Below are 27,838 nucleotides of genomic sequence, written 5' to 3'. Positions count from 1 at the left end.
ACTTCTGGAAACGTGTGCTCAAATATATCTTGACAGGAAGCTGATGAGTTATCAAAGGAAACGCCTGCATCCGAAGTTATTTAACTACAGTCAGTATACTGTGTTTATACACAACAAACAACACTTCTGCTTCATTCGCCGTCAGTGTAATTCATCATTAATTGTTCATCGCGTTTCTTCATTAAATGGCTACCGTAAGTACATTTGTGTATTGTGTATTTTAAAATTATCATTATTCGCTAGAGTGTGTGGAAAAGGGATTAGTTCATTGGTGGTGCAAATAAGATTACTCGATTCTGAATCAATGTAGGATAATTTTATTGTTGTTGATTGAAGGTTAGTGTCTTTTTCTCAGTGCCGAGCTTATATAAGACATGGAATACAATTTGAACCATCGTAATGTATTCAAATTTAAATGCTCCCCCATCGGGACTCGAATCCTGAATCAATGCACCACAAAAGCACACGCCAGCCACTAGACCAATGAAAAGAGTTAGCATAATTTTATCTTCTATGAATGTCCTACCAGAAGGCATGCTTTGGCTATTAACCTAACACATCTAAAGGGAAAAGAGTAAATCGCTGGTAGGATTGCCTTTTTATTTTATTTTCTACGTTTGTTCCAAAAAAGGTACGTCCAAAACCCGAAATTATGGAGCAGTAGTAAGCAAAAATGATTAAAAACGATTGGAGATCTTCGAAATGTGGGTGTGAAAAAGAATGGAGAGAATTAGATGGGTCGAGCGGAGAGGAAATATATCTTAGGGCCTTATTTTTTAACTCCTCCCTCCCTAACCCCTAAGATCTACCGTCAAAGTAAAATGATAAAAAACTTCCCAGGTTAAAACCTCATCTATATTGAAAATTTGATTGAAATCGATCGGGTGATTCAAGAGTTATTAACTCACGAACATAGTCATCTTTATATATATATATATATATATATATATATATATATATATTAGTATATCTCCCTCTTCTCCCCAACGTTGCTCCGTCAAAGTGAAATGACAAAAAAACATCCCAGGCCGAATCTTATCTATGTTGAAAATTTGATCGAGATTCAAGAGTATATTAAATTTTATTTATTTTTAATTCCCTCTCCACCCTCTCCCCTAAGTTCTACCGTGAAAGTGAATAGCTAAAAACTTTCCAGAATCGCATCTACATCAAAAATTTTATCGAGATCGGTTGAGCGGTTCTAGAGATTAAGAGTCACAAACATAGTCGCTTTCAATTGCATAATATAGATTAGGGATATCACGCAGAAGCACGCACATAAACAAACTAAATCATTATAGCTTCATTACATAGATGTATATTTGCATAATCAATTAATACATCATATTAAAAAAAAACACTCTAACTTCTTTTGATGTTAATAAAAATTAACTATATCCTTAACAGAATTTCCTATTAGAATAATTAAAGCGAGCGTTAGCGAAGCTTCTACTATTCGACTCGATTGACATTTATGTGTATGTGTGTGTTTGTGTTTGTCCATCTGTTCCACAAAAACTCTCGTACAACTTATCCAATTTTGATAGAACTTGGTATGTGTCTTCATTCCACTTGCAGAAGTAACCCTATTGTTTGGGGTTGCAATCCATCAATTATAAGGGAGCAGTAAAAAGGTGATAAAATCAACTCTATGTTACAAGTTTACAACTTAAGAGAATGTTCCACGACAATTTTCATTAAAAAGTGTTCACTTTTGGCGTAATATTTCCTACATTTTCTTTGAGGCTTCCCCATTTCATACCCTCTGAAGGAAGTTAAAATCAGTAAAGAATAAAAGTACGGAATTAACCCTCCTAGCTTTCTCTCCGAGTTCAACGACAAATTTTCCAAAATTCGTTCGGATTTGATATAATATATCTACACTTTCACTTTTTTTATGTATCCCTAACACGATTGGGACTAAAATCAATCAAGAATAAGCGGTTATTCTGTAAATTTATGTACAAAATTAATACTCAGATTTTTTTCTCAATTTCATCTCAAAAAGTTATCAGAATTCTTCTGCGTCATACGAGCTCCACGAAAAGTGTTATATAACATTTAAACTGTATTTGTTATTGGAGTATAATATGATAAAAAGGCCTTGTGACCATCTGAAACACAAACTAGAAAACACTTGCTTACAAGGCTGTATAAAATCTTTATTATAAATTAACTAGAAATGTTACAGTTTCGGAAGTATATCACTTCCTTCTTCAGACTACTACTCCAACTGAAATCATAAATAACATTACATCATTTGTTATCTCTACCAATCAGGAATCACTTTTCATTAAAATTCAATATATATCTTAATCTAGTTAATATTGATATATAAAATTCAATATAGTTCTAGTTAATTTATCATCTAGTTAATTTATAATAAAGATTTTAGACAGCCTTGTAAGAAAGTGTGTTTAGTTTGTGAAGTATTTATATAATGTATGACTTGCATATCTTTAAACGCTGATAAATACTCTTTATTATGTTTGTATAATCTCTTTTTAATTTACACCAGTAATCACGTAATGCTAATAAGTGTTTAAGATCTAAGACTTAAGTAAACTAGTGTTGTAAACGAGACGAGGCATTACTAGATCCAAAAAGTCAAGACTTTCACTTGTATCCAAGGACGGTGGCTCAACGGTAGAGCGCTTACCTGTGGTGTGTGGGGGAGGGGTCCATGGTTCGATTATCGGCCAAGTAAGTTTGTGGTGGACAACAGCGTGTTAGTGGTACTTCCGTTTCCTCCCACATTCTCATTCCACCAATTCTTCAATCGTCATTCACTTGTCTTAATCACCGTCTTCCTTAGCCCAAACGACATAATTATAGGACGTTAAAATGGGAGATTTCATTTTCATTTTCTATTCCCAGCGGAGGCTTATGTGGTTCCGATCCCACGTTAAGGTGTAGGACCACCCTGAATGGGACGCTAAACCATTCAAGCTCCACCAACCAAGTAATACTCGCTTCCTGGTTCCCCGAGAACAGATATTTTGTGAATTTTCATCTGCATTATAGCTAAAAGATAAATCAGTGTTCATTTTTTGGCAGCAAACTATGTAGAAACTTGGTATTGGGTTAAGAGCACCTAAAAATTCAAATTCTAATTTGTAATTAATAAGCCTACCTGACGGCTATCATTGAACTGTGTGATTAGTCTATACTTCTCAGTTCACGCTGTGTGTTCACTTTCTTTTAAGTTTACTAGTCTGAAGTCTGACAGAAGATACTTAATTTTACAGATTTTTAAAGTAGCGAAAACGTAAGAAGTGATAGGGACATGTAAAATTCGCAATTCACCGCTGCTACAAGAGGACTGCAAATCATAATTGACAAAAACGCATGAAGGTATTCTCAAAAAACCTGGAGGTGAGGTGTGTAAAAAAAAAAAAAAAAAAGGCTGATGCGAATAAGATGTCCGCATTTTCGTCTGATGCCCATACGTCACTGCACGCCCGTATGGCACTGAAAGTAGGGTACAGACTCATCACGAGTTGCAGTATGAAACCTTTCCTCACCCACCGTACTCTTCCTACGCTACTTCGTAGTATTTACTATGCATTAGAGTGTCCCGTTCATCTAATACTAATACAGTGCCCCTTCGTGTATGAGTGACTAATCTTACGTCTTCTCGATGAGTGAACCGGGTGGATTTCCAGTGGACACATAAACCTAAGTAGTGGTTCGAATCCTACTTTTAAACAGTATATCCGCTCATTGGCATAGAGCGCTTATCTCTGGTGCCTGGGTCTCTGGTTTGATTCAAGGCCAAGTTAGTTTGTGGTGGACAACATATCCGGGAGTTTTCTCGTGGTATTCCCACTCCTTCCACATTCTCATTCCACAAATTCTTCCATTATCATTCACTTGCCTTAATTATCCACCTCCCTTAGCTTAAAGGACATAATCATGAAATATTAAACTGAATAGTTTAAACAGTTAATCTCCTTTCATATATCCTCGGTGGTAATAAGGGAAAATTCCAATCAATCTATCCAAATCCAAATTTTAATAGTTAATTTGTAAACACTAAAACGATGTGAATTTACTTGGAATAAGGCTAAAGCTCTGCTTTCACCCCTTCCTGAGAGAGAGAGAGAGAAAAAAAACTGGTATGAAGTCATTGGCAGCGGCAACAGCATATAATCAAAGCGCTTTGTGTATCTCCCTTTGACGCCTGCAAACAACAGCGTCATTTAAACTGCCAAATGATAAAATTAATTAAAATGATTTCCAAATCGGAAGGGAAATATAGTCTATTGCCGTTTCCGGAAGAACCGAGCGCGAACAATGGATGTATTGAACTTGTATGTCTGAAGTTATACTGATGGCGACACAACCCTGCGAAATTAGACTTTTTCGTATTAGATTATATTTTTCTAAACTTCTGAATTCTGCGAAATGACAATGCGGTCTAGAAGCAATGATGATAGTGTTTTCTGGTTACATAAGAAGTATGATAATGAAGAAAGACGACTGAGTCAGCAGAGGAATCGGTTTATTCTCACTCATTACAAAGGATAGAACTTATTTTCATAAGCTGTCATGCATATGTACAGCCGCACACCCAGATTATCCTCAACCATTTACATCAATAAAATACGACCAGAATGACTTATGTTAAGTTTCTGTTAACTACACACCGACTTGAACTTTATTGCTATTTAACTGCAGCTAATTAAGCTGTGCCTATGAACCTGCAACTGGGTTGGTTCTATTTATATAAATCACATGCCTTATAATATCAATATAGCTTTATCCTGTATAATGGTGCTTACATGGAAAAAAGCGAACTAAAACGTTTACAAAGGGAATATTATAACTTTTCTTTGTGAACGAGAAGGCTGTGATGGAAAATTCAATCGGAAACAATCTGAAAACTCGACATGTTATAGTACAGTTGGAAGAAAATTTCTCTGTATCCCTACAAGTCTCATGTTGATACTTTCTTGCATTTTTTTTTTTTTTTTTTTTTTTGTATTTCTTGCAGTGGCGGCTGGTACTATATGTTGCATGGTTTTGCAACCGGATATTTTTTTTAATACTAAAAATATTTTTAAGTGTTAAAGTAGTGTATCAGTAAAAAATAAACCTTTGCTCTTGAGCGCAAAACAGTATTGATGCATTTCTGAAAAAAGTCAATTAAAAAACGGAAAGAAGGAGAGAGATTTACCTTTCCAGTGGCAGCGAACGTTGCCACTGGAAGCAGTAACATTGAGCATATGGCAGCGAGATCCTATCTCTTAACATGGGGAAGTGGATTTATTCTTGCAACGCTCCCATCTTTCCGTATTGGTCCCGTGCGGTTGCATTTTCTTCCGCAACTGGTCGGCTTCTGTAATAGTTACGAATTCCTCCGCTTAGCAGCGCTTGACTCAATTGATAGGGTGAGGAAGAAACAGACGCGTGGAAGAAAGAAGTTATTCACAAAACATAAACTCGCAAAGAACAAATACGTGTCTGGTGGTAGCAGGGACGGATCCAGGCTAAAAGTTTGGGGGGCGGTCGTTCGAAGTCAATAGATTTTATTTAACATTTATAATACAAAGGTGAAAATTCTTGGGTAAGATTTATTTTTTAAAAAATCCTATTCTGGGGGCGGGGGGGTCAATCGAGTCTCCAAGAAGAAAATGTCTTACTATTGTTCTAATTCCTAGCTTTGTGTCTTTCGTGCACATGACTCCGTGTTCGATTTCCGTCGGAGAGCATAAATTAATATCAAATCATTCACTTCCAATACTCTTCTGTCTTCTTTAGCCTAATTTGCTGGAATGTTAAACTTTTTTTTTTTCATTTTCAAAGGAAAACATCTTAGATTTCATGCTTCTTTACAAACAAAAAAATACGTGGTTTCTGAAAATGGACTTTTTGTTCCGTATATTTATACAAAGAAATGCTAACAAAATGCATATTGTCGGAAGAGAGAAGTGTTTCTGGACCCTAAAGAAAATAAAGCGGAAAATATTTGCGGTAGCGACGCTTTCTATTCAGAGAAACTTGGCGAGCAACATTTCAGATTTCAATAAAGTCATAGAAAAATTTGAAGCCCGAAAGATCGAAGAAAGACCTTCCATTCTAAAATAATGCATAGTTTATATAATTAAATAATTTTGTTTAACTGCGTGCATGCAATTTTCTTGCTTTTTTTCTTCTTTTCGGATTAACGCCATCATTCATGGCTTACAGCGCATACTATATATTCGATTTATCTCGTGTTCAATAACATGAGTGTAGAGGTTTTGTATATAAATAGTGTATAAACGTACATTGATAGTGGTTGTTTGAAAAAAAGCAAATAGCTTATATATTAAATTAATATTACAGAAATAATTTAAGCAATAATATGCAAATAGAGCTTCAAAGACTTTCCTCTTCATATTTCCTGAATATTTCTTGGATAAGACTGAAGAATGCTGGGGGAGGGGAACACTTGCGCGTACCTACATACCTTTGATATTGCAACATTGCAACCGGTGCTAGTACAGACTACGATCCGCTACTGATTTCTTGTATATCAATGTAAGTCACAGCAATTGATACTTTCTTGTATTTTTTAAATTTTCTGTACATTGTCTCCGTGTTTTCGTAATGAAAAATGATTTTTACCTAGTTATGCTAAATGTCATTGCTTTCGGAAATTTCCTACTGAGACTAATTAGTTTTACATTTCCACTTCCTTTCTGGGACAATCTGTGGTCATTTTTATTAATTTCCATCCTTTTTTCTCCTAAAAATGATTATATTGATCAGAGGATAGACCACGATGACACCACTGAAGTTTTGCTGAACCTACCTACAACCGCAGAGAACAACTGTCTTTCCATATGATTTTGCCGCAAAGAATTTCAATATGTGATTTTTTGTCTTTATCGTACTGTGTTACATTATTATTATTATTATTATATCAATACCAATGATATTTTTGCAAAGAGTTGAGTTGATTTTAGTTTAGCGTCCCGCTCAGCAGCGAGGCTATATGAGACGGGACAGGACGTTTTGGCGCTGCCGTTTGGGCGCGGACGTTTTGGCGCGGACGTTTTGGCGCTGCCGTTTGGGCGCCGGACGTTTGGGCGCAAAGCCGTTTAGGCGCCAGACGTTTGGGCGCGAGGTACATAGTAAAAATCACAATTTACGACATATAAAGTAAGCTAGGCACTGAAAACTAAGCGCCAATCAAGATATATACATTTCCTACACTTCTATCTTTATCTCACCTCATTTATCTGTATATTTTCTATCTCTATCTTATTTATTCATCTAAATTAAATATTTTAATGCGTTTGTGGGATTTGTTGCCTAACCTCGTCATGGATTGATTTTTCGCTTGTTCACGATTCTTGTACTTCTGATCTAATTTTTGTATTATATAAGAAAGCTAGGAAATAAAGGAATCAGACGAACTGTTAATTTTCTTAATGTTAATTAAAACATATTGATTTAATTTTTGTATTTTTTTAAAGAAAGTTAATAATTACATATTTATGAATATTAAAATTGGTTTTCTTTCGTATTACGTTTGCCAAACTCTTCTCTTCCTTAAGTCCAATAAAGAACTACCAATAAAAGATTGCAGCGTAGTCGCTAACACTCTCGCCTTCGGTGCGATCGGTCCCGGGTTCGATTTCCGGTGGGGGCACTCAGTCGAAAAAGTGTAACACGCTCTTTCAGGCCAGCCACACTGAATGAGGTTTTCCTGGGTTTTCTTCATTCACATCAGGCAAATGCCGGGGTGGTATCTAATTTATAGGTCCAGGCCGCTTCCTTCCTTCCCCAATCCTTTCTTCCTTCCCTTTCCCCGGATAGTGTGCTCCCTCAAACGTGACGGGCTAAATGGCCTTAGATGCCGAGAGCCCAGAAATCTAAAAATCCTAAATCCTAATCGAGTTGAGGGAAAAATATTTTGCATACATGGTGTGTAAGACATATTTTGCATACAGGATGTCTAACACATTGAGTTTAGGAACTGTAGTATGCCGTATTTCTGGTATCACTTTTTTTTATTAACATTCCAATATAAAAATCAAAACTTAACACACATTTTTTTCGTCCCATTGTAAGCATTTAATCTGCATTAAAGAAAGTGGCGAAAAAAAAACTATTTCAAAGTGAAAAATATCAGTTAAGTGTACATATATTGGTCATTTAGCCACTAGAAATGTGTTTGACATTCACACTTATTGCGTAACTACAGTAGAAGGCCTGCTTTAAGTTTTTTAATGGAATAGGCTCACTATGTATGTAATGCAGTCAATCATATGTAGTCTGGTCGACTTACATTTGGCTTGAAAAGTTATCAAATAAAAAGCACACTTAACTTTCGTTGAAACTTAAATTTACAAAATTTTATTGTTAATTCAGTTTTTATAATTTTGAAATTCCAGTATTTCTAGTATGTAAAACAAAATCCAGTATAATTCAAGGACTTCCACTACAGTAGACACCTTGTGATTGAGACGTGGACCTACTGATTAACGTGGAATCCGAACCACATGAGCTCCCGCCGGGAATCGAACCCGGGTCTCCCACGCCAAAGGCGCGTACGCTAACCGCTTAGCCACGAGAGAGCTCTATTTTTGCAAAGAGTCAACGTAAATGTACACTTGTAAAAATAGTAGGCTACCAGGTAATTTTGTCAACCAATGTAAGGCAATTGCTGATCTGATACATAAATTTAATAAAATTATGTAGGGCATGTTTCAGTGTCTTAAAGAAGTCTCAAGAGCTTGTGCGTGTATTGACATTTGTCAAAATTTCCCTTGCATTGTTATACAACTACCGTTTATAAAAGCATATTGCATTTTTTTTCTGGTTCTCTAGGCCTTCAGGAAGACAAGCTTACCACTGTACTTAGTTTAGATTGGTTCAACAATTTATTGTGTTTAACTAAAAGGTTGTGCAAAAAATAAATAAATCAATAACTTTTATTTAAAACAGACTAGGAACACATTACTATGAAACAGAGGCATGTTGCATATCAACATAGGCATGATGCATATCAGGGGCGGATCCAGGACGGACTTCTGGGGGGGGGCGGTGGGTTGTAATACTGCTACTTCGAGCTACTTTTAAGAGCGTCAAAAAAATAAACTATATATTTTATTTATACATAAAATAAAAAAAGTTTCCTCTTCTGGGGGGGGGCGATTGCCCCGATCGCGCCCCCTGGATTCGCCCCTGATGCATATTAATCTTCTTAGGAAAATATGATTTTGCAAGTGGCTCTTTCCAAATAGTTCCATCTTTCACACAACTCTTACTACAGTGAAAAGACATATATTTCCCAAGTAGCTCCAAAAGCGGGGCTACTTGGAAATAGCACATTCTGGCTCCTGGGAAGCTTCAGTCTCAGTAAAATTTTGTTATGACTGCAGGAAATGGTAACATGGACTAAGCTCTAGAAACATTACAAGAAGAAAAATTAATTGCAACAAATAACAAGGGGTCGTATAAAAAAAAAAAAAACTCCAAGTAACCCCAGTTTACGGTACTACTAATTGTTCCTTCAAGCCTTTGGCTTATGTGCAAACTGCCTGCATGCTAGCTACATATTTTGGAGTCAGGTACGATACAGCGTAGCTAGCGACAATATTAGCTTCACTATGAACTATAAGGAATCAGCGTGACCGACAGACTAAGACGTCTTGTGTTTTTAATAAGCATTAAGATTATATAAATATTTTCGCATACAAGTTTATGTAGTACATAATTCTTGAATGTATTCGAGTATAACAGACAGATGGTTTTGTCTTATAAATAGCATACGACATCCGAGCGCTTTTATGAAATGAAAACTTTCCGTTTTACGTCCCACAGTAGGCTAAAGAAGACGGTGATGATGAAAAATAAATGCTATAGTGGAATGAATAAAGTAGGAGGAAACGGGAGAACCCACAAGCATGGTGTTTGTCCCCCACAAAGCCCACCTGACGCGAGCTGGGATCGAACCACGGACCCCACGCACCAGAGGTGAACGCTATACCACTGAGCCACCGTGCTCCAACGGAGCGCCTTTATAGCGCAGGAATATTAATTAATGTAAGTCAATAGCTGTATAATGTAGCAACGAATTCTTTAAGTCTTGTATACTCATGATATTTCTAATGCCAATTCACAATCCGTTTCTTCACACCCGCTATTTAATTTCAGATTTTTCATATAATCTTTTGATCTACAGGCGAAAGCTACTGGCCAGCAAAGGCTGTTCTGTTGGTTTAAAACGAGAATAAATCTTCGGGTAGAACACTCAAAGTGCAAGACTTGTAACACTTGAAATCTTTGAAAATCTTTCAATTTAACGTACCACGGGTATGCGTGTTAGGCTAAGGGACGATTAAAGTAAGCGAGTGATGAAGGAAGAAGTAGTGAAAGAAGAGTGTGGGAGGAAACGGGAGTACCCCGAGAAAACCCACGGACACGATGTTGTCCACCACAAACTACTTGGCTGGAGATCGAACCAGGAACCTCACGCACCAGAGGAACTCCACGCTCTACCACTGAGCCACCGTGTCTCCCAGTTGTAACATTTGGATTGTTAATAAGGGTAACGTTAGATTTGGAAGCTCAGTGTAAGTGTGGTCCTGGATTCGATCCCAGGGTAAACAGGGTTATACAGTATACATATAGTCAGAATGCTACATTAACATGTAAGTCCCGCCTCATTCAGCTTTCACGCGACAACCTGGAAAACGTCTGGTTCTGTTAGAGCGGCCGTTTGAAGAAAACAGTTCCTTATAGGTTGTTTATTATTTTATCTAGTATTACTATTATTTACTGCATTGATTTATTTCTATTTTGAATCGAAGTAAAAATTGGCCACAGTAAAATACAAGATATGTAGTCGATTAAAGAATAAGATTGCATTAACGATCACGATAGGTATGACTCATGAAACAGGAGACTGAGGCTGTGGTTTTATAGCACCGGATATCCTTGGTATTAGATCAAACAATAGTGATTTATATCTCAAGGAAAAATCAGATTAAAAAGAAAATATTGACTTCCTATTTACTATTTGAAACTATATATTTCAAGAAAGTACCGTAAATTAGAAAGCGATAGATTATTTTGGTATTCAATAACTATTTGAAACACTACTCGATCTCTTGGACAGAATGAAATTTACTGTTACAGTATTGAATTGGAATACGAACTCAATCCGTTTCAGAACCTTGTTCGACTTCCAAGACAGTTTCTTTTTCTCTTTCAAATAATAGAAATTGGATTATTATGTTCCTGACTCCCAAAAACTCGAATTTTCAAAATGACTTGGCAGTAAATACACTGAGTTTTAAGGTAAAGTAGTGACTCCGCGTACTATAGTCGCTAACGCTCCCGCCTTTGATGCGACCGGTCCCGAGTTCGATTCCCGGTGGGGACACTCGGCCGAAAATGTGTAACAGCTTTTTCAGGCTAGCCATCTTGAGTGAGGTTTATCCTGGGTTTCCCTCATTCACACCAGGCAAATGCCGGGATGGTACCTAACATAATAATGGTCCCAGGCCGTTCCCTTTCTTCCCTTTTCTCACAAGTAAAGGGTCTAAATGGATTAATCGAATTGCGGGATGAGACATAGTGCATCTGATAGAGTATGTGAAAATATGTATATGTGCAAAGTTATAGCGGCTGAGCGCCATAAGAAACGGAGGGGGACAAAGTTGGTGGGAGAAGGGCTATGCTATGTTATAGAAATACATCAAATAAATTGCGAAATCCTAAAAACAGTGAAAGATGGAGAATGCAAATGATGGCAGTTTCACATATTGGTGGAAGAAGAACGGGAAGAATAGATCACGAACCTCCGACGCCATCTTGAAATCCGCCATTTTGATTATTTTTTTTCCATGGAAAGGCTGTCATGTGATATATCAATTAGGGCCAGTATGCTCTCACAAATCAATTATGAACTTTAGTGATCGTTATCTGCACTTATTTGGAAGATTTATGATTATCTTTATAGTTATCTACGAAGATCTAGGAAACTGATACTCGTATGTTGAAAGTTTGGATTATCACGAAAACACACCTAAGTTAAATATATCTACAAGTCAAGAAAACTAACAGTGAAATTTGATATCCAAATTGTACATTATTATTTATGACATTACTTCTAATTTGCTTCATATACTGCCGAAGAGAACTGTTCCGGTCCGGAAGAACCGCTTCCGCTTTTGGCCGAAAACAATGTGGAGTTTATATAGCTACCTGTTGTTAAATGACATACTTACTAATATAGACTATAACACAATAAAATCTGATAGATTGGAATGCAATTATTACGTACTTTACGTAAACCACTACTTTTTACCACTTGCTATATTTTTCATTCAACTTTCTCTGTCCACCTTTGTAAGCAACAGCAACGTGGAACGAGCGTAGCATGTAGTATCTGGATGAAAAATGGAATACTGCAGTGAGGTAGCTTTCTCGAGTGTCTATCGTGTCGCATTATATTTGATCGGTTTGTTTGAAATATGAAGTCTTCGATTACTGTGACAGCAGCATTGCATTTCAGATCAAAATACAGTCTTAACACATGAGCCGCATGGCTACCTTTCCATTAAAAAAAAAAAAAAAGTATCACAAATTTCAAAATGTCGGATTTCAAGATGGCGTCGGAGGTTCGTGATCTACTCTGCTCGTTCTTCTTTCGCCAATATGTGAAACTGCCACAGTTTGCATTGTCTATCTTTCACTATTTCAGGATTCAACGGTTTATTTGATGTATTTCAATAACATAGCATAGCCCTCCTTCTCCCATCAATTTTGACCCCTTCCGTTTCTTATGGCGCTCAACCGCTATAACTTTGCATATACGCATATTTTCACATCCTCTATCAGGCGCACTATGTCTCATCCCGCAACTCGATGCATCCATTTGGACCCTTTATTTGTGAGGCAGAGTGATCGCCGAGGGACATCATTCCTCATATACGTGACGGCCTAAATGGCCTTAGATGCCGACAGCCCAGAAATCTAATTCCTAATTAAGGTAAAGTACTATCCAGTTACAGTAAAACATGAATATAAATGAACTTTTTAGCACCCATGACAAACACACTAAGTTGCTGTTATATTTAAAGAAAAAAAAAATGAAAGTTAACACTATATTACATATTTCACAACAAATGACAAAGCGTATTGGTGGACCAAGCACATGGAAAACGTACCGGTACGTATAAACACACAAAAAACATGCAGGAAGTTCAGATTCCAAAGCAGCGTTCGTATTCCGAGACAAAATTTTCGCTCTAATTATTCGTTTATATTCTAAGTTGTTCCCAGTTCTGAGGCAATAATGTACTAACTACCACATGGTAAACACACACAAAACTTGAAAAAAAAAAAAAAAAAAAAAAAAAACCTAACAGTTTAGGCATATACCGGTGTCTTTCCTGACACGATCCATCTTGTTTGGTTGGACTGGGATTTATACAATATCAAATCTATTACACCTTATTGTTTCTTTTAAGTACATTCAATCTTACTTTTTAATAGATGCCCAAATCTTTTTTTTTGAAAATTACTGTTATTCTATCCCACAAAACTGAATGAAACCAAATTAATGTGGATTTTCTTTGCTTGTTTAAGGCCTTGTCACAATTAGCAACAGTAAGCGGAATTAAATCCTACGCAAAGAAGATGCAATATCATAGTTTTTTCGTCATCGGAAATTCTCGAAATTCATTTCTGATGTAAGACACTAACAATTTTTTTATAATTTTCCTGATAGTATGCTCATTCTATGACTCAGAGAAGCTGAGGTTCCTTTTACCAGAACAGTCAGCGGATTCTAGTTTGTGCTAATCCAAACTAGTAAGATTGCTGTTAGATCCACAGCTACCTTTCTAAAATTCGCATCACATTATTAATTCAATTTCCTGGTCTGATATGAAGTTCACGTTGTGTTATTTTCTCTATTCACACTTTGTTAGTATAGTTTTGTACCGAAGTATCCGTACTATACTATGGTACAAAAATTGATTTTGTGTTTAATGTCCCGTTCAGCAGGGAGGCTATATGAGACGTGGACCTACTGGTTAACGTGGAATCCGAACCACATGAGCTCCCACCGGGAATCGAAGCCGGATTTCCCACGCCAAAGGCGAGTACGCTAACCGCTTAGCCACGAAGGCGCTCTACGGTACAAAAGTAATGAAGTGTTTTTAACTTCAATATCCGTACTATACTACTGGGATTCCAGATTTTCACTTTTACTTTTTTCAATATCCAATCATGACAACGACGATAAAAAAATCAGCAGAAAATTACAATATATATTTCCAGCTATTATCAATGGGTAGTGGATGTGGGGAGAGTCAATGAAACTCTATGTGTGTATTCCCTCGGCCAGGTCAAATGGACTTGCTAAATCATAGAGATGACGTTACCCTTTCAGAATGGGACTAGGTGTATCCACATACTGAAAAAACAAACTGCAAGGAAGCTGACTCTCATGTTCCTGAAAACGCGAAAGCTACAACCGAACTTAAGAGAAACAAAATCCATTTTGAGGGCAAAATTAAACAAGAAATTCATGATTCTACTTAAATTTTAACCCATAAAATATCAGGAAAGCTACTGAAATTATACGCTGCTTCATATTCAATACTTCTATGCACTTGATGAGTCAATGATTCTTGCAACATCTTCCGCAGATAAACACCACCTTATGATTACTAGGTAATGAACAACTCATTTCTGACCAACGAAATCAGAATTCGATCCTCGACAGGCATACGAACCAACCTTGCTATTAAGCAACTTTTAGTTTGTAAATTTAGCGATTTAGGTTTTAACGCCCCTTTTCAATACCGTAGCCGTATGGAACATGGATCTACAGTTTAATAAGGATCTCCCAACCACAAAAGCTCTCAACATAAATCTGAAAGATTATCTAATATCACATTCCATAAATTACTCCATTATAATTGAATTATATTTTTCATAGTTTTCAATTCCGCTTCTGAAGGATTCTATTGATATTTACACACACACACAAAAAAAAAAAAAAAAGAGTAACGAATGAAATAAAAAATATGAGCCACAGCACTAAACTTTCTCGTTCCAATTTCTTAAACTAAACAGGGTGTCTATTAAAATTCCAAAATGAAATTTCGCGACTTTTTGGTGACCTTTTCTTTTCCAAACCATAAAATTTAGTAGTAACATTCTCAAGAGCGAATTTGGGTGCGAATTAGGCCGAATTTTCATGCATGCGATAGAAGCGTGTTTTGTTAGCGATTTGGTAGCGTCTAAAGCCGACCGTAGACATTTTTGGTGATGAATTTTGATGTTTTATAGAATAAAATTTTTCAGTCTTTCTTACATTTGAACAGATAAAAAAAAAAAAAATAGTGAGCAACAAACTAAATTTTGTGACTTTTTCTTGACTTTCATGACCGTTTTCTGAATTCGTGACTTTTTCGTGACATCCATGAGCAATAGATACCCCGACTAAATCACGTTATGCTGCAGTTATTACTGAAACATTTATTTATTATATGTATATGTATATGTATATGTATATTATATGTATTCTCTTATTTAAATATAAAATACCCACGACATTTTTCAGGCGTTTTCGAAAACCTGGTCCAAAGAAAACTCACCCATACGAGTAAATTACCTTGTGGATACTTTCATAAAAAGAAATCTACGTAAAATTATAGGTTATTAATGAAATGTTTATTTATGAAATATGAAGAAAATGGTCTGAAAAGGATTTTTTTGTTTTTGAGAAAATCGCCGGAAGAAATCACACTCCCAAAATCAACAAGTAAACTACGATTCCTTGTGAATTCTTCTGGAGACAAATGAGTTATGCCATATTGTTACGCTGGTAATGAAACATTTATTTATAAACCATGAACAAAATCGCCCGAAAAACATTCGCTTCCCAGAGTAAACCACTCCTTGGAATTTGTCATCACAAACGAGTTATGCCATGCCATATTCTCACGTTAGTAACGAAATATTTATTTATGAAATATGAATACAATCGCCTGAATCATTTTCGAGAAAATCGTTCAAAACGAAATCATCCCCAAAACCAAACTACTACTTCTAGATTTTTCCCAAATGAGTTATATTACAGTACAGGTTTGTTAATAAAATACTGGATTATAAAATTTAAACAAAATCGTTAATGCAGTTTTCAAGAAAATAGCAAATTTTCATTTTCATTTTCACATGACCCTTATTTTTGGGGCCAGGGAAAAAATAGAAGAAACAAAAAAAACAAAACCTTGACAATCTTATGAAATTCTTAAAATTTAAAGTTTGGTGCCCATACGTTGACTGACATGATCTGTAGACAAGTGAGCATGTTTACATGGGACGAACGAATGGACAGACACTCAAAAATAACTACCGGCATGTACGGTCATGAATCGTGTAGGTATGTTAATATCTCGATATGATTTTTTCAGTCACTATACTTTCTTTTCTCCTACCATCATTCAAAAGTAAAAATATTCCAAAAATTACGTAAAATATCTATGTACACACGAGAACAGAAGACCGACTTCAGTTGATATGATACGTAGTAACTTTGACCTAAAACATTTTTTAAAAAGTAAAAAAAATTACAACACAATTTATTATTTATCCCGTGTTAGACTAGGATAGTAGACGCTCTCGTTTGAAACACGGTAAGCTTAACTCAAACTCAAGATTTTAATATAAACGTGCTCAACTTTAATCCATTCTTCAACTGAACTATGCTCAACTTTATGCTCAATATTGGAAAAACCACAAGTAAACTTCGTCTGAAAATTTAATAGTAATGAAATAACATCTGTACACAAAGAAATTTGAATATTCACTATTTACAACTTATAATTATATATAGCGCCAATGCAAAACCACTTGTAATGAGAGAGAGAGAGAGAGAGAGAGAGAGAGAGAGAGAGACAACACTTCTTTGTAAACATTATGTTCTATATTATTATTATTATTATTATTATTATTATTATGTCCTTACTGGCAGTCACTTGCAGCAGCTAAGAAGCTTCCATGCTCCACGGTCCTCCGCTAACCTCTTCGTCTTCACATATGATCTTTGTTTTTGTATCATCCACTGATTGTAGTCTCCTTCGCCCCCTCCATCTTTTCCGCCACCATACCCTCTAGGACGTCCCTCATGACACAATTTCTTCTTAGGTAATGTCCCAACCAGTTTCTCTTCCTCTTCTTAATAATATCTAAAAGTGTTCCTTCCCCCTACCATTTCTATTACTCTCTCATTCGTTCTCCGATCGACCCAACTAATTCTTTCCATTCTTCTCCACACCCACATTTCGAAGGCTTCCAGTCGATTTTCATCACTTTTACATAATATCCACGTTTCCACCCCATACAGTATAATACTCCACACGAAGCATTTTATGAGTCTTTTGAGTCCTATATATAGGTAACAATACATATCTCGTCAATCAAAGAAATATTGAGCTACGTAAAAGGATTCATGTTCAAGGACGCCCATCAGGGGGGCAAGGTGGAGCGCTTGCCCCCCCCCCCCAAGAGGAAATTGTACTTGGGAATATCGAAAACAGAATAGAATTTTTACATTAGTTACAGCAAACTTTGAAACTATATTTGAAACGTTGCTTTTACTTGCCCCCTCCCCCTTGGAAACCACAACATGGGTGCCCTTGTTCATGTTTCTACTTAGTGCAAGTATTTGAAATGCTAATATGAAAAGCCTTTCCTGCTATGTTCCAGATTTTCTTTCCATATATATCACCATCAAACTTCAGGAAGTGATTGTTTGGAAAGGTAAAAAATCTCATTAAAGAAATGAAATGGAAGAAAAATTTCTGATAGACATTGGTAAAAAGTAAAAATAAATAAATAAAACTCTTCTCAGAGCTAGAAGCAGTAGAATGTACAAAATTCCTAGCATGAAAATCACGGTACTAAAACAATTACATAGGAACTAATATGAGTTCTACCTAAGTGTCTATGTTTCTGAATTTACGATATTTGCTTTAGAAATTTTCCAAATAAATAATTTATTTATATTTAATTAAACATGTTAGAGAATAGATATTGAAAAATAAAGAAATTATTTTAATGAGAGATACAGATTAAAAAATAAAGGCATTTCTTAAACAGTGTGTTTAATTAAGTGTAATATTATATAAATATTTCAACACATGCTGCTGTTTTTCTGAATACCCACACCTCGTTACATATTGGATTCGTGCAAGAATTCTGTATGTTATGAGGCACTTAAAGCGATATGAATCATCGTAAAAACAAATTCATAAAATACCAGGGGTGGATAGTTTAAACCAAGGTGGTTTAAACCAGCTGTTTTTTTTTTCAAAAAAAAAAAAAAAAAAAAACTGGTTTAAACCAGACAACGAAAAATGTTCGTAAAAGGGTAAGTGTTCGTAACATCTTGATGAACACACACTTATGGGTTATCACGTTTCACTCCCGTATATTACAGTATTATATTCAGACCTAAATTTCCCATTCATTACTCAAAGATATTAAACTACAAAAGCAGCTTTTTTAAAATATAAGTTTATGAATGTTTTTTTTGTGATTTTTTTTGTAGTTTGTTATTATTGTTATGCAATTGCAACCGAAGAAAATTCTAAATGTTGTTTCTTTTTAATATGTTTACTATTGATAAAATAAATCGAAATGCGGTATTTTTTGGAAGGGGGGTCATACAAACCCCACAAGAGGCATTTATTGAAATCAGAAGTATCCTCTATGTATAAACTGTTTAGAGCCAAAGTGAACTCAAATAATTCGCATCTTTATTCACTTTTCTTACTGATATGCAAATTAAGTCGTTATATTTCTTTAACTTGGACTAATAAAAGTCGTAGTGAACTAACTTGGACTAAATTAGTTCTTCTGTACTCTGTAGTATTTTGAAATTATTCATATGTAATTCTGTACAATGATTTCACTTCTGCAACTGTTTCCTTTTTGTCCTTCTGAAATGACTCTTGATAATTGTATTAACAAGTATGTAAAAATTAGTACACCATATTTTTATCAGGAGTCCTTCGTGAGTGAGTCGGCAGACGTATCTCATTTATGCCCAAGTAGTTCGGGTTTCGAGTTCAAATGGAGGACATTTTTTCTCGGACGTAAGCCGAAAAGCCGTTTGGATTCCGTTTTAAGCTTATGTGATCCCTTCCAGCATAACCTGGTTGTTGCATAATAACATCAAGGCGAAACAAACTTATTTCTATCCATGTGTGATATAAATACATCGAGCAAATTATTTAAACTAAAAAAACCTGGTTTAAACCAAAAAAACCCGAGTTTTTTGGTTTTTTCAATAAAAAAACATGGTTTTTGCCAACCCTGTAAAGTACACAGAAAACCTATGATCGACTCTTGCACTAACCAATTGAAAATTGTTAGCAAGTGCATCACTCACTCAGAAGAATGAGAGGAACGTTTTGAATATCCCCCAAACAAACTAAGTACTTACGTACTTAGCACTTTTCATACGAAATTGTTTTTACAAGAACACCACCAATACATAGGAGATGTACAGTAAATACAATTTTCATGAAGAGTGACTATATACAGGAAGTGAGTACACAGACAAGTTTCCGAACATAGCTAAAATCCAACTATATATTATCGTAAAGGGACAAGTCTTATGCATTGGTAATGTTTTTGGTGAACACAATTTTCTATGAAATGTGGCTAAGTGTGTAAGTGTCTAGTTTGTTTGTAAATATTCTAAACATTCCTCACATTCTTCTGGACAAGTGATACAATTCCTGACAATCTTCACACAGTAGTTACAAGAGAAATTCGAGCCTTTTTTTATTTTTTTGGTATATTTTGTATATTTGTTTTTCCGATGATTTCCATCTCTTTTAACACCTTCGGACATACAGAATTCTCATTTGAAGTTGAGTAGCGGAATATGGATATTGAGAAAGACACCAACATGTATTGAAACTATATAAAATTACACCTAATTGGGTATAAAGGTAAGAAGTTTCTTCAATTTATATATTATTTGCAAAACATCTTTAAATATCGCTTAATAGCCTACTTTAGATAATGATATCGAATGTTTCGCAAACATTTTCCACTTTTACTTACTTTAGAAAGAACATTCCGTTTAGGTGTTATGCAACTATGCAATCACACACACTACAGTTTTATATAATGCATAAGTCAAGGACAAAAGAAAACAACAATATATAAATGTGTATATGATATTTGCACTGGGCGCTGACTATATAACTTTGTGACTTTTAATTAAAACATGTGTAAAAAAATCTATAAAAGCTTTGTCATTTATTTATTATTTACTAGCTGAAATCATTTATTTCGCATCGGTAATTACATTTGTGAAAAATATTTGAATCCTGTTTCCCCTTAGGATACTCATTTCAATGAAAGTGATGATTAAAAAAACATAAGATATTCTACTTTTGGCATAAATTTTGAAGTATCATACCCACTAGAATACGCTGTTTAATCAAAGTGATATGAGCTTGAGAGGGGTACTGTGTTCCAAAAGTCCTTTCCAACGGGTCAGTAGTCTTCCCGACCTCGAAAACCATCGATTTCACACTAATATCATCGTTCTGGTTTATTTCTACACGCCACCCCATTCCCACTTCCACACTTTTAAGTCATATTTGTATTACGCTTGGTTGAAATTGTTCCAGGCACTCCAAAGTTAGTTGGAACATACACATACACGTACGGTACCATTAATATATATATAAGCAACGTCTCCCAAGCCAGCTGACATGCCTGTTCTTCCCTAAACTCGGATTTAAATATCATTGGAATTGTCACTTATCAGCTTTGTGACCCCAAAAATTGGACACTCACTTCGGTCATTTCAGACATTTCGCTTGATTTCTTCTTATCCTCCATGGCGATGGGGGCTAAAATTGGATTTTAACAGCATCGAGAGGGTGACTATTCGCCTCAACAACTCCAAAAACTATGGATTCGACACTAATATTGGTCATTTTCAGTTAATTCACATGTCACCCCCTTTCAACCCTCTAAGAGTGATAATGAGAGCTGAATGTGGACTTAAATGGAATCGGGTCACTATTTATCTCACTGACCCCGAAAACTATGAATTCAATACTACGATTGGTCATTTTTTTAAATTTTATTTTTACACTTTTCCCTTTCCCCGCCTCCTAGGGATTAGGGGGTTCTTGTCCCTACTACGGGCTGAACTTCGAGTTAAACGGCATCGGGAAGTTGCTATTCATCTCAGTGGCGTTGAAAGCAATATGTTCGACATTATTATCCGTGCAACAAGAGCTGGCATCTGACAGTTGGGTAGAGCATGCGGAGTATTGATAGCGCTGTTGCCAAAGGCTCTGCAACAGACACAGCAACTCTGGTGTCAAATTAGGGCATGGATATTTAACAAGTTATAATTTTATAATCGTAAAAATATACAGGGGCGTATGGTTTCCAAATAAACAATAATGGTACTTAAAATATTGATGTGTCAGAGGCCAGCTCTTGTTGCACAGATAATAATATCGGTCGTTCTCAATTATTTTTTCTTGTTATTCCTCCTCTCTCTCCTAGGAGTACAAATGGAGGTTAAACTTGGACTTAAGCATCGGCAGTGTCACTATTCATCTAAGCCACCCAGAAAACTATGGATTCGAAATTAATATCGGTTTTGATTGTTTTTGTATGTGTCTTCCTTCCCATGCCTCTGATAGGAAGTATGACCCCCCCCCCCTCCAGTATTTTTTTTCAGATAGTAAGTAATATGTGTACCAAGTTTGGTTGAATTTTCCCCAGGTGTTCCAGAGTTATGCTGGAATATACATACATTTTTATATATACAGAAGATTTTTGTCATATCTGTGTATTTGAAATAGAAGTATTTGTTGCTTTATACTTAAACTTAATTTTATTTTTATTTACAGGAAGTACGAGGAATCGTCCACGTCACAGTACTGGTGTTATTTACATCAACATCATCTTTCCACGCGCTCAACGTGCAATATTGCCCTCAAGCCTGTACTTGTACGATCTCACAAAGTTCGCAACGTTTTCAAGCACCAACTGTATTCAGTGTTTGTTCTCAAATACCAAGGACCTTGACAAGTAACGTAACTGGGCTCAAAATACAAGAAGAAATCACAAAGCTCAGAGAGGAACTTTTACCAAGAAGTGAGAACTTAGAAACCTTAGACTTAAGTGACTGTAGCATAGAAGAAGTGTACCCAAGTGCATTTGAGAATGTTCCCAACCTTATCACTCTTTACTTATCAGGGAACAACATTATCATGCTACACTCCGGTATTCTGGATCACGAATTTTTAAGAGAGTTGTACCTGAATGACAACGGCCTTAAAATTATAGAAAAGGACGCTTTTACCAAACTAAGTTCCTTACAGAAATTATTCCTACAAAATAATCATCTTTTAGAAATGCCTACTAGGTTACCACTTAATCTAGTTGAATTTGATCTCAGTAACAACAGAATTGGTCCGAACATCAATGGACATATTTACATGAACCATCTCAAATACCTAAATCTGTGTGGGAACCAATTTGATGAACTTTCAACCATGCTAGTTGTAATACCGGAAGTACAATCTCTGTGTCTTGGTGATAATCAAGTAAAAATAGTTTTAGACTTCACATTTAGATTGCCCCATCTCGCAAATCTCACATTAAGTGCTAAGAATACTCCTCATGCTGTGCTGAGTAGTAATTCAAAGGATTTTATCCAGTTGTTACCACAGCTCTCTAGTTTGGCCATAATTCACTACACAATCCCAGATTTAAATTTTTTATCCAATTTATCTACTATTTTAAATCTTCGTCTGGAACACATAAATTTCACAGGTAACATACCATATCATGTGTTTGAAAAGTTGGAAAGACTGAACTTCCTTTACTTGGATTACAGTCCGGTTTTGGCAGATCAGATACTGAAAAGCAATGTTCTGGCCAATTTTGTGCGGCTCAAGTTTCTCAGTGTAACAAATACAGGTATAACATATCTCGATTTCAGAAGCATTCCGGAAAGCGAAGAGCTACAACTTGATTTAAGTTCAAATCCCTTACATTGTAATTGTAGTCTTAAATGGCTTCTTGAGAGGCGGAATTATTATAATGGACAGTTTCTCGTGGCTACAGACAAAACAAAGTGTGCAACTCCTCCATCATATAGTAGCAGCTTATTAACTAAGGTTCAGTTATGCGATCATGAGCCACTCCAAGTACTTACTCCTGACAACTCAGGGTCCACGTCAGATCTTCAGAACAAAGACATTGTGTTTATTACCATTGGGTGTGCGCTTACTGTGCTGTGTTTAATCGGATTCGGGCTTCTTATTTATCGCAAAAGAGCCTCAATCAGAATTTATCCATACGAAGAACCCCGTCAACCGCAAGAACCAAGTTTAACGCAACTTCTAAAGTCTGGGGCTGACAATAACTGTGTTAGAAGTTAATACGAATTTTGATCTTTATACAGTAATTTTCTTTTAAAAATTGATGTATAGTAGTCTGTTCGATTAAAAGCTGAATTCATATATTTTCATTTTTATGGGCAATACTATTCAATTTCAGTTTCATGTAAAATTCTTTAATTAGAATGGATACGGAAATGAACCCTCAGTTCCTTATCACCTACCTTAGCCGTTCATTATTGTAATAACCTGTGCATGTAGATTTTTTTGAGTTTATTTTATATAAATACTAGCAGAGGTCCTCCGTTTTTCGAACGGAGAAAATAAGTTTTAATGAATACTACGTTTATACCCTCACTCATCTGGCTGTTCGTGGCACATTTGGTGCCTATCAGCAAACTTTTGAACCATCCCACCCCTTTCTCGTCCCTTACAAGTCAAATATTAGAAAAACGCTCGATCACTTGTTTCATTATTTTAAATGGAAATTCTAAATACCAAACTTTATGTCTTTAAACTTAAGGAATACCAAGATATGAAATCTTATAATAAAATCCTTTTCTTTCCTTCTAGGTCAAATTGCAAAAACTGCTTGAACACAGTTTAATTACATTTTAAATATCATACTACATACTTCTAAACTTAAGGGATTCCAAGATATGGACATATTATAATAATTGCAAGTTCTATCACTCCTTCCCCCCTTCGTCATCGAATTTCCAAAAATCATTTCTTTGTGGTACCTTACATTAAAAGTTTACGTATTGCCCAAATTTTAAGTTTCTAGCTTAAGTAATTTGGCCTAGGCGCTGATAGGTTAGTCAATCAGGACTTGTTTTAAATGAAAAGATTTTGCACGACCTAAAACTAGATTATCATTACGTTTGGTGTCCCTCATGTGCTTTTCATTCTTGTGTGCAAACTTCTCTCATGCCAATATATGTTTCACAGCATGAATACGTGATCTTATATATTAAAATAAATAAATATATAAATAAATAAATAAATAATGATCTAAAATTACGAGTGAAACTCATGGATGACTTGGATATTGGAAATTAAGATTAATTATGTCAGAAATTGTCTCCTTTATCAAGAATTGGTCCCACTTCATTGACACTTTCACCACAGCTTCTGAGAAAAGACAAACACATGTAACTGATACATTTACTTCTCGGCCAGTTAATTCGTATCATTGCTTTAATTAAGTCGATGAATAATAGCAGTATGGATATAGTACATATGTATATCCATAGCTTACATTTAGAGCAACATTGAAATAAGAATGAAAACAAGAATTGCAGAATTCAGCCATTTTCACCTGGTGTGAGTAGGAAGGTGGGGAGCAAGAAAAAATATTTTTCTTTAATAAGTATTCATAATTGTAGATTATAGCGAAAAAAATAATTAACTCGGGAGAGAGAAAGGTCAAGGATTTCCCCTTAATTTACTCCTGATGAGTGCAGAAATAACGATCTCATTTACAAGTTGTATCCCCTTAAAAATAAATAAATAAATAAATAAATAAATAAAACAAAATAAAATAAAACTTGTAAATCTGGCCAGTAGAAGAGTTTGTTTGCATCTAATTGGCGTATTTTACCAAGAAAGCTAACCTTTTAATTGCTACATATCATAACTTAAAGAACTAAACCGATGCAAGACTACAAATATATACCTGGTATACGTTGCATCACGTTATTCACAAGAGGAGGATTGAAATATCACAAGAAAAGTTTCACAATAGTGGTTCTAATAAGTTTTTAAATACTTTTAACTCTTTTCCGAGGAAAGAAGAAAAAGAAATTAAACAGCGCAGAAATTGAACTATATGAGAAACGTATATCAAAATTAGTCCAAGCGAATATTGGTATATATCGTATTTTGCGCGCAGAGCACACTTCTTCGATCTGAAAGAAAACTAATCGGAGTGGAATGATGAGTAATAGCTTCTCTATTCCAATTTACTCTTTGAATATCGACTGACTTTTCTATAGACTGAATAGAACACAATTCTGAAGAAAATAACAATAACGCTGGAGGGTAGGAGGAGTGAGGGTATATTTCTCAATGTTTTTTTTAAAAGATATTTGAATTTTTATTATTAATTATCGGTTTTATTTGAAAATAGTACTTTGTCATAGTAATAGATTAATTTAACATGCATTTAACTTTATCCAATAAATCTTACATCAACAATCACAACTCAAGACAATCCATATTGCGTTGTAGTAAAGTTATGATTTTTAATGTTAACTGTTACTTTTTCTGATATTAAGTTTTAATTCAATGAATTATATTTTCAAAGTTTTAACTTTTAACTTTAATCCCTTAAAATTTTGATTAATATTTCCAACTATGGATATATCTAACTATCTCACTTCAGAAGAAATGGAAGGAAAATATATGTAAAGTTAGATTTGTAGTTTTATGATTTGAAAAGGCATATAGGGAAAATAATGAAATAAAAATATTGAGAAGAGGCCTACAATCAACATTGTTTCTATGGTTAATAAGTTCTCAGGAAAATAACTACAACTTTAATTAACATATATTCATGTTAAGAGTTTATTAATTAACGAGTATTCATGCTGGAGCTTATTGTTTTCCTTTATAACAATCAAGCACAGAACTCACAAAATTCTTTCCAGGGCATAGCCTTGGAACGAGGAGAGAGAGAGAGAAAAAAAAACCTCTACAATTTACGTAACTTAACCTCTTCCACTACGATTTATTTTCTGAATTCTGATAATTGAAGTATAAGTTATAAAAGTGTATTATAGATGGTTTATTATTATATAACTTTCAAAACATCAATACAGTAACCCTACGTGATGCTACAATAGTTTAAATTTTATGACGAGTGTAGCTCATCATTATGCGATTTGGCATCGGAAGGCCATGACGAGCTAGACTCGTCATTTCAGTGCAAGAGGTTAATTTATTTGATTGATTGGGAACTTTATCGGACTATATGATTAGCATATTCTATCTTTGACGCGGGGAACGTCGGTTTGATTCCCAGCATGTGGTTCAGATCCCATGTTAAACTGTAGATCCATGTTTTATACAGCCTCGATGCTGAGAGGGACGCCAAACTCTAATCCAATCAACTAATTTGATTAATGATTTGTTTTACGTCCACTGTACTGCGTTCAGTGTTTTATCGGAACCATAGACCTTGTGCACCAAAGGCAGACGCACTAGCCACTAGACAGGAAGGAGCAATAAATTTGGTTCATACACAGGACACAAGAAAAGAAAAATGAAATGAAACGATTATGCATCGAGGCTAAGAAAGACGGTGATGATGATAATGAATGAAATGGTGCAATGCAGAAAGTGAAAGGAGACGGGAGAACTTAGAGAAAACCCACGGTCACGGTGTTTGTCCAGCACAAAACACAAGAAAATACGGTAATAAAAACTTTTATAATTTCCTAGCATTTAAAATTGTGTTACCATGCATTGTATAAGCTTCACTAAAAATCTTCAAGGAAAACAAAAGATTAAAAACAATGGATTTTCTTAACCTTAACGCATGGCCACAGACTAAGTGGTAAATCTAATCTTGTAATCGACGGCATATGTAAGTTTTATTTAAGTTATTAACGTTTAGAAGTTACGAGTTAATGAGGCGTAGTCTTAGGCGAGGACAGACACTTGAAAACATGAATTCTTAAGAATGCTGTACAATGTTGAACTCCCGGGAGAGCCTAATTATAACATTCTGCCGATTGCCTTGGTCCAAGGTAAAGGAATATTTCTTTGGTAAAATGTTACAGTGATACAAGAATAAGTTTTTTTCTGTTTTTATGCCGGAATTACGAACAATATTTATCCTGTCAAATGTTTTATTTTCCAATAAATCCTTCGATACACCATCATATGTGTCTAGATTTTATTTGAATACCTACTTTGCTCTTTTATTTTAAGTTAGAAGGTAGTTCCGTCATACCGATGTAATTCTCTGTAATTCTCTGTATGTATTTCATCGTATATGGTCACACATACAGACAGTAAATGTACATTTGTATTACAAAGAAGAGGCTTTATTGTTGGAGCAAAAACAAGGGCATCATGTAAAGTATTTTTTTAAAGATCGCTATTCTGCTACATCATTACATACAAGAAGTTTGTTAAAGAAAACTTGAATAGTATTTCAGAATTAAATGAAAAATAAATATTTATTAACAGTAAAATTAAAAACAAAAGATATGTACAGTGAAACCTTATGTTGGCCACCATCGGTTCCATTGACAAGTGGCCAAATTACAGAAAATCGGTATGATTGGTGTATTTTCAGAATATGATTTCTAGTATTACTTGAGTGTAAAATTTTAATAAGCAATGGCACGACAGCTATTTTTAAATAACGTACTGTACATTAGGATAGTCCTTATTTCTCGAATTGTATATATATA

General features: G+C 35.1%; 2 protein-coding genes across 3 annotated transcripts in view; one reads left to right on the top strand and one right to left on the bottom strand.

Annotated features, from left to right (window-relative positions):
- The window catches only part of Nup54 (nuclear pore complex protein Nup54), a 132,910-nt gene that overhangs the window by 46,654 nt on the left and 58,418 nt on the right, over positions 1-27,838 (bottom strand). The window lies entirely within an intron of this gene.
- Positions 39-27,301, top strand: LOC145681075 (extracellular matrix protein 2-like). Its single transcript, XM_081752434.1, has 2 exons — positions 39-194; positions 21,918-27,301. Exons 1-2 carry the CDS (start codon positions 186-188, stop codon positions 23,454-23,456), a joined length of 1,548 nt encoding a protein of 515 aa, XP_081608560.1. The 5' UTR covers positions 39-185; the 3' UTR covers positions 23,457-27,301.

This window comes from Thermobia domestica, chromosome 3 (genome assembly GCF_964235325.1).
Source record: "Thermobia domestica chromosome 3, izTheDome1.hap1.1, whole genome shotgun sequence".
Lineage (NCBI taxonomy): Eukaryota > Metazoa > Arthropoda > Insecta > Zygentoma > Lepismatidae > Thermobia > Thermobia domestica.
This window is presented reverse-complemented; position numbering and strand designations above follow the sequence as displayed.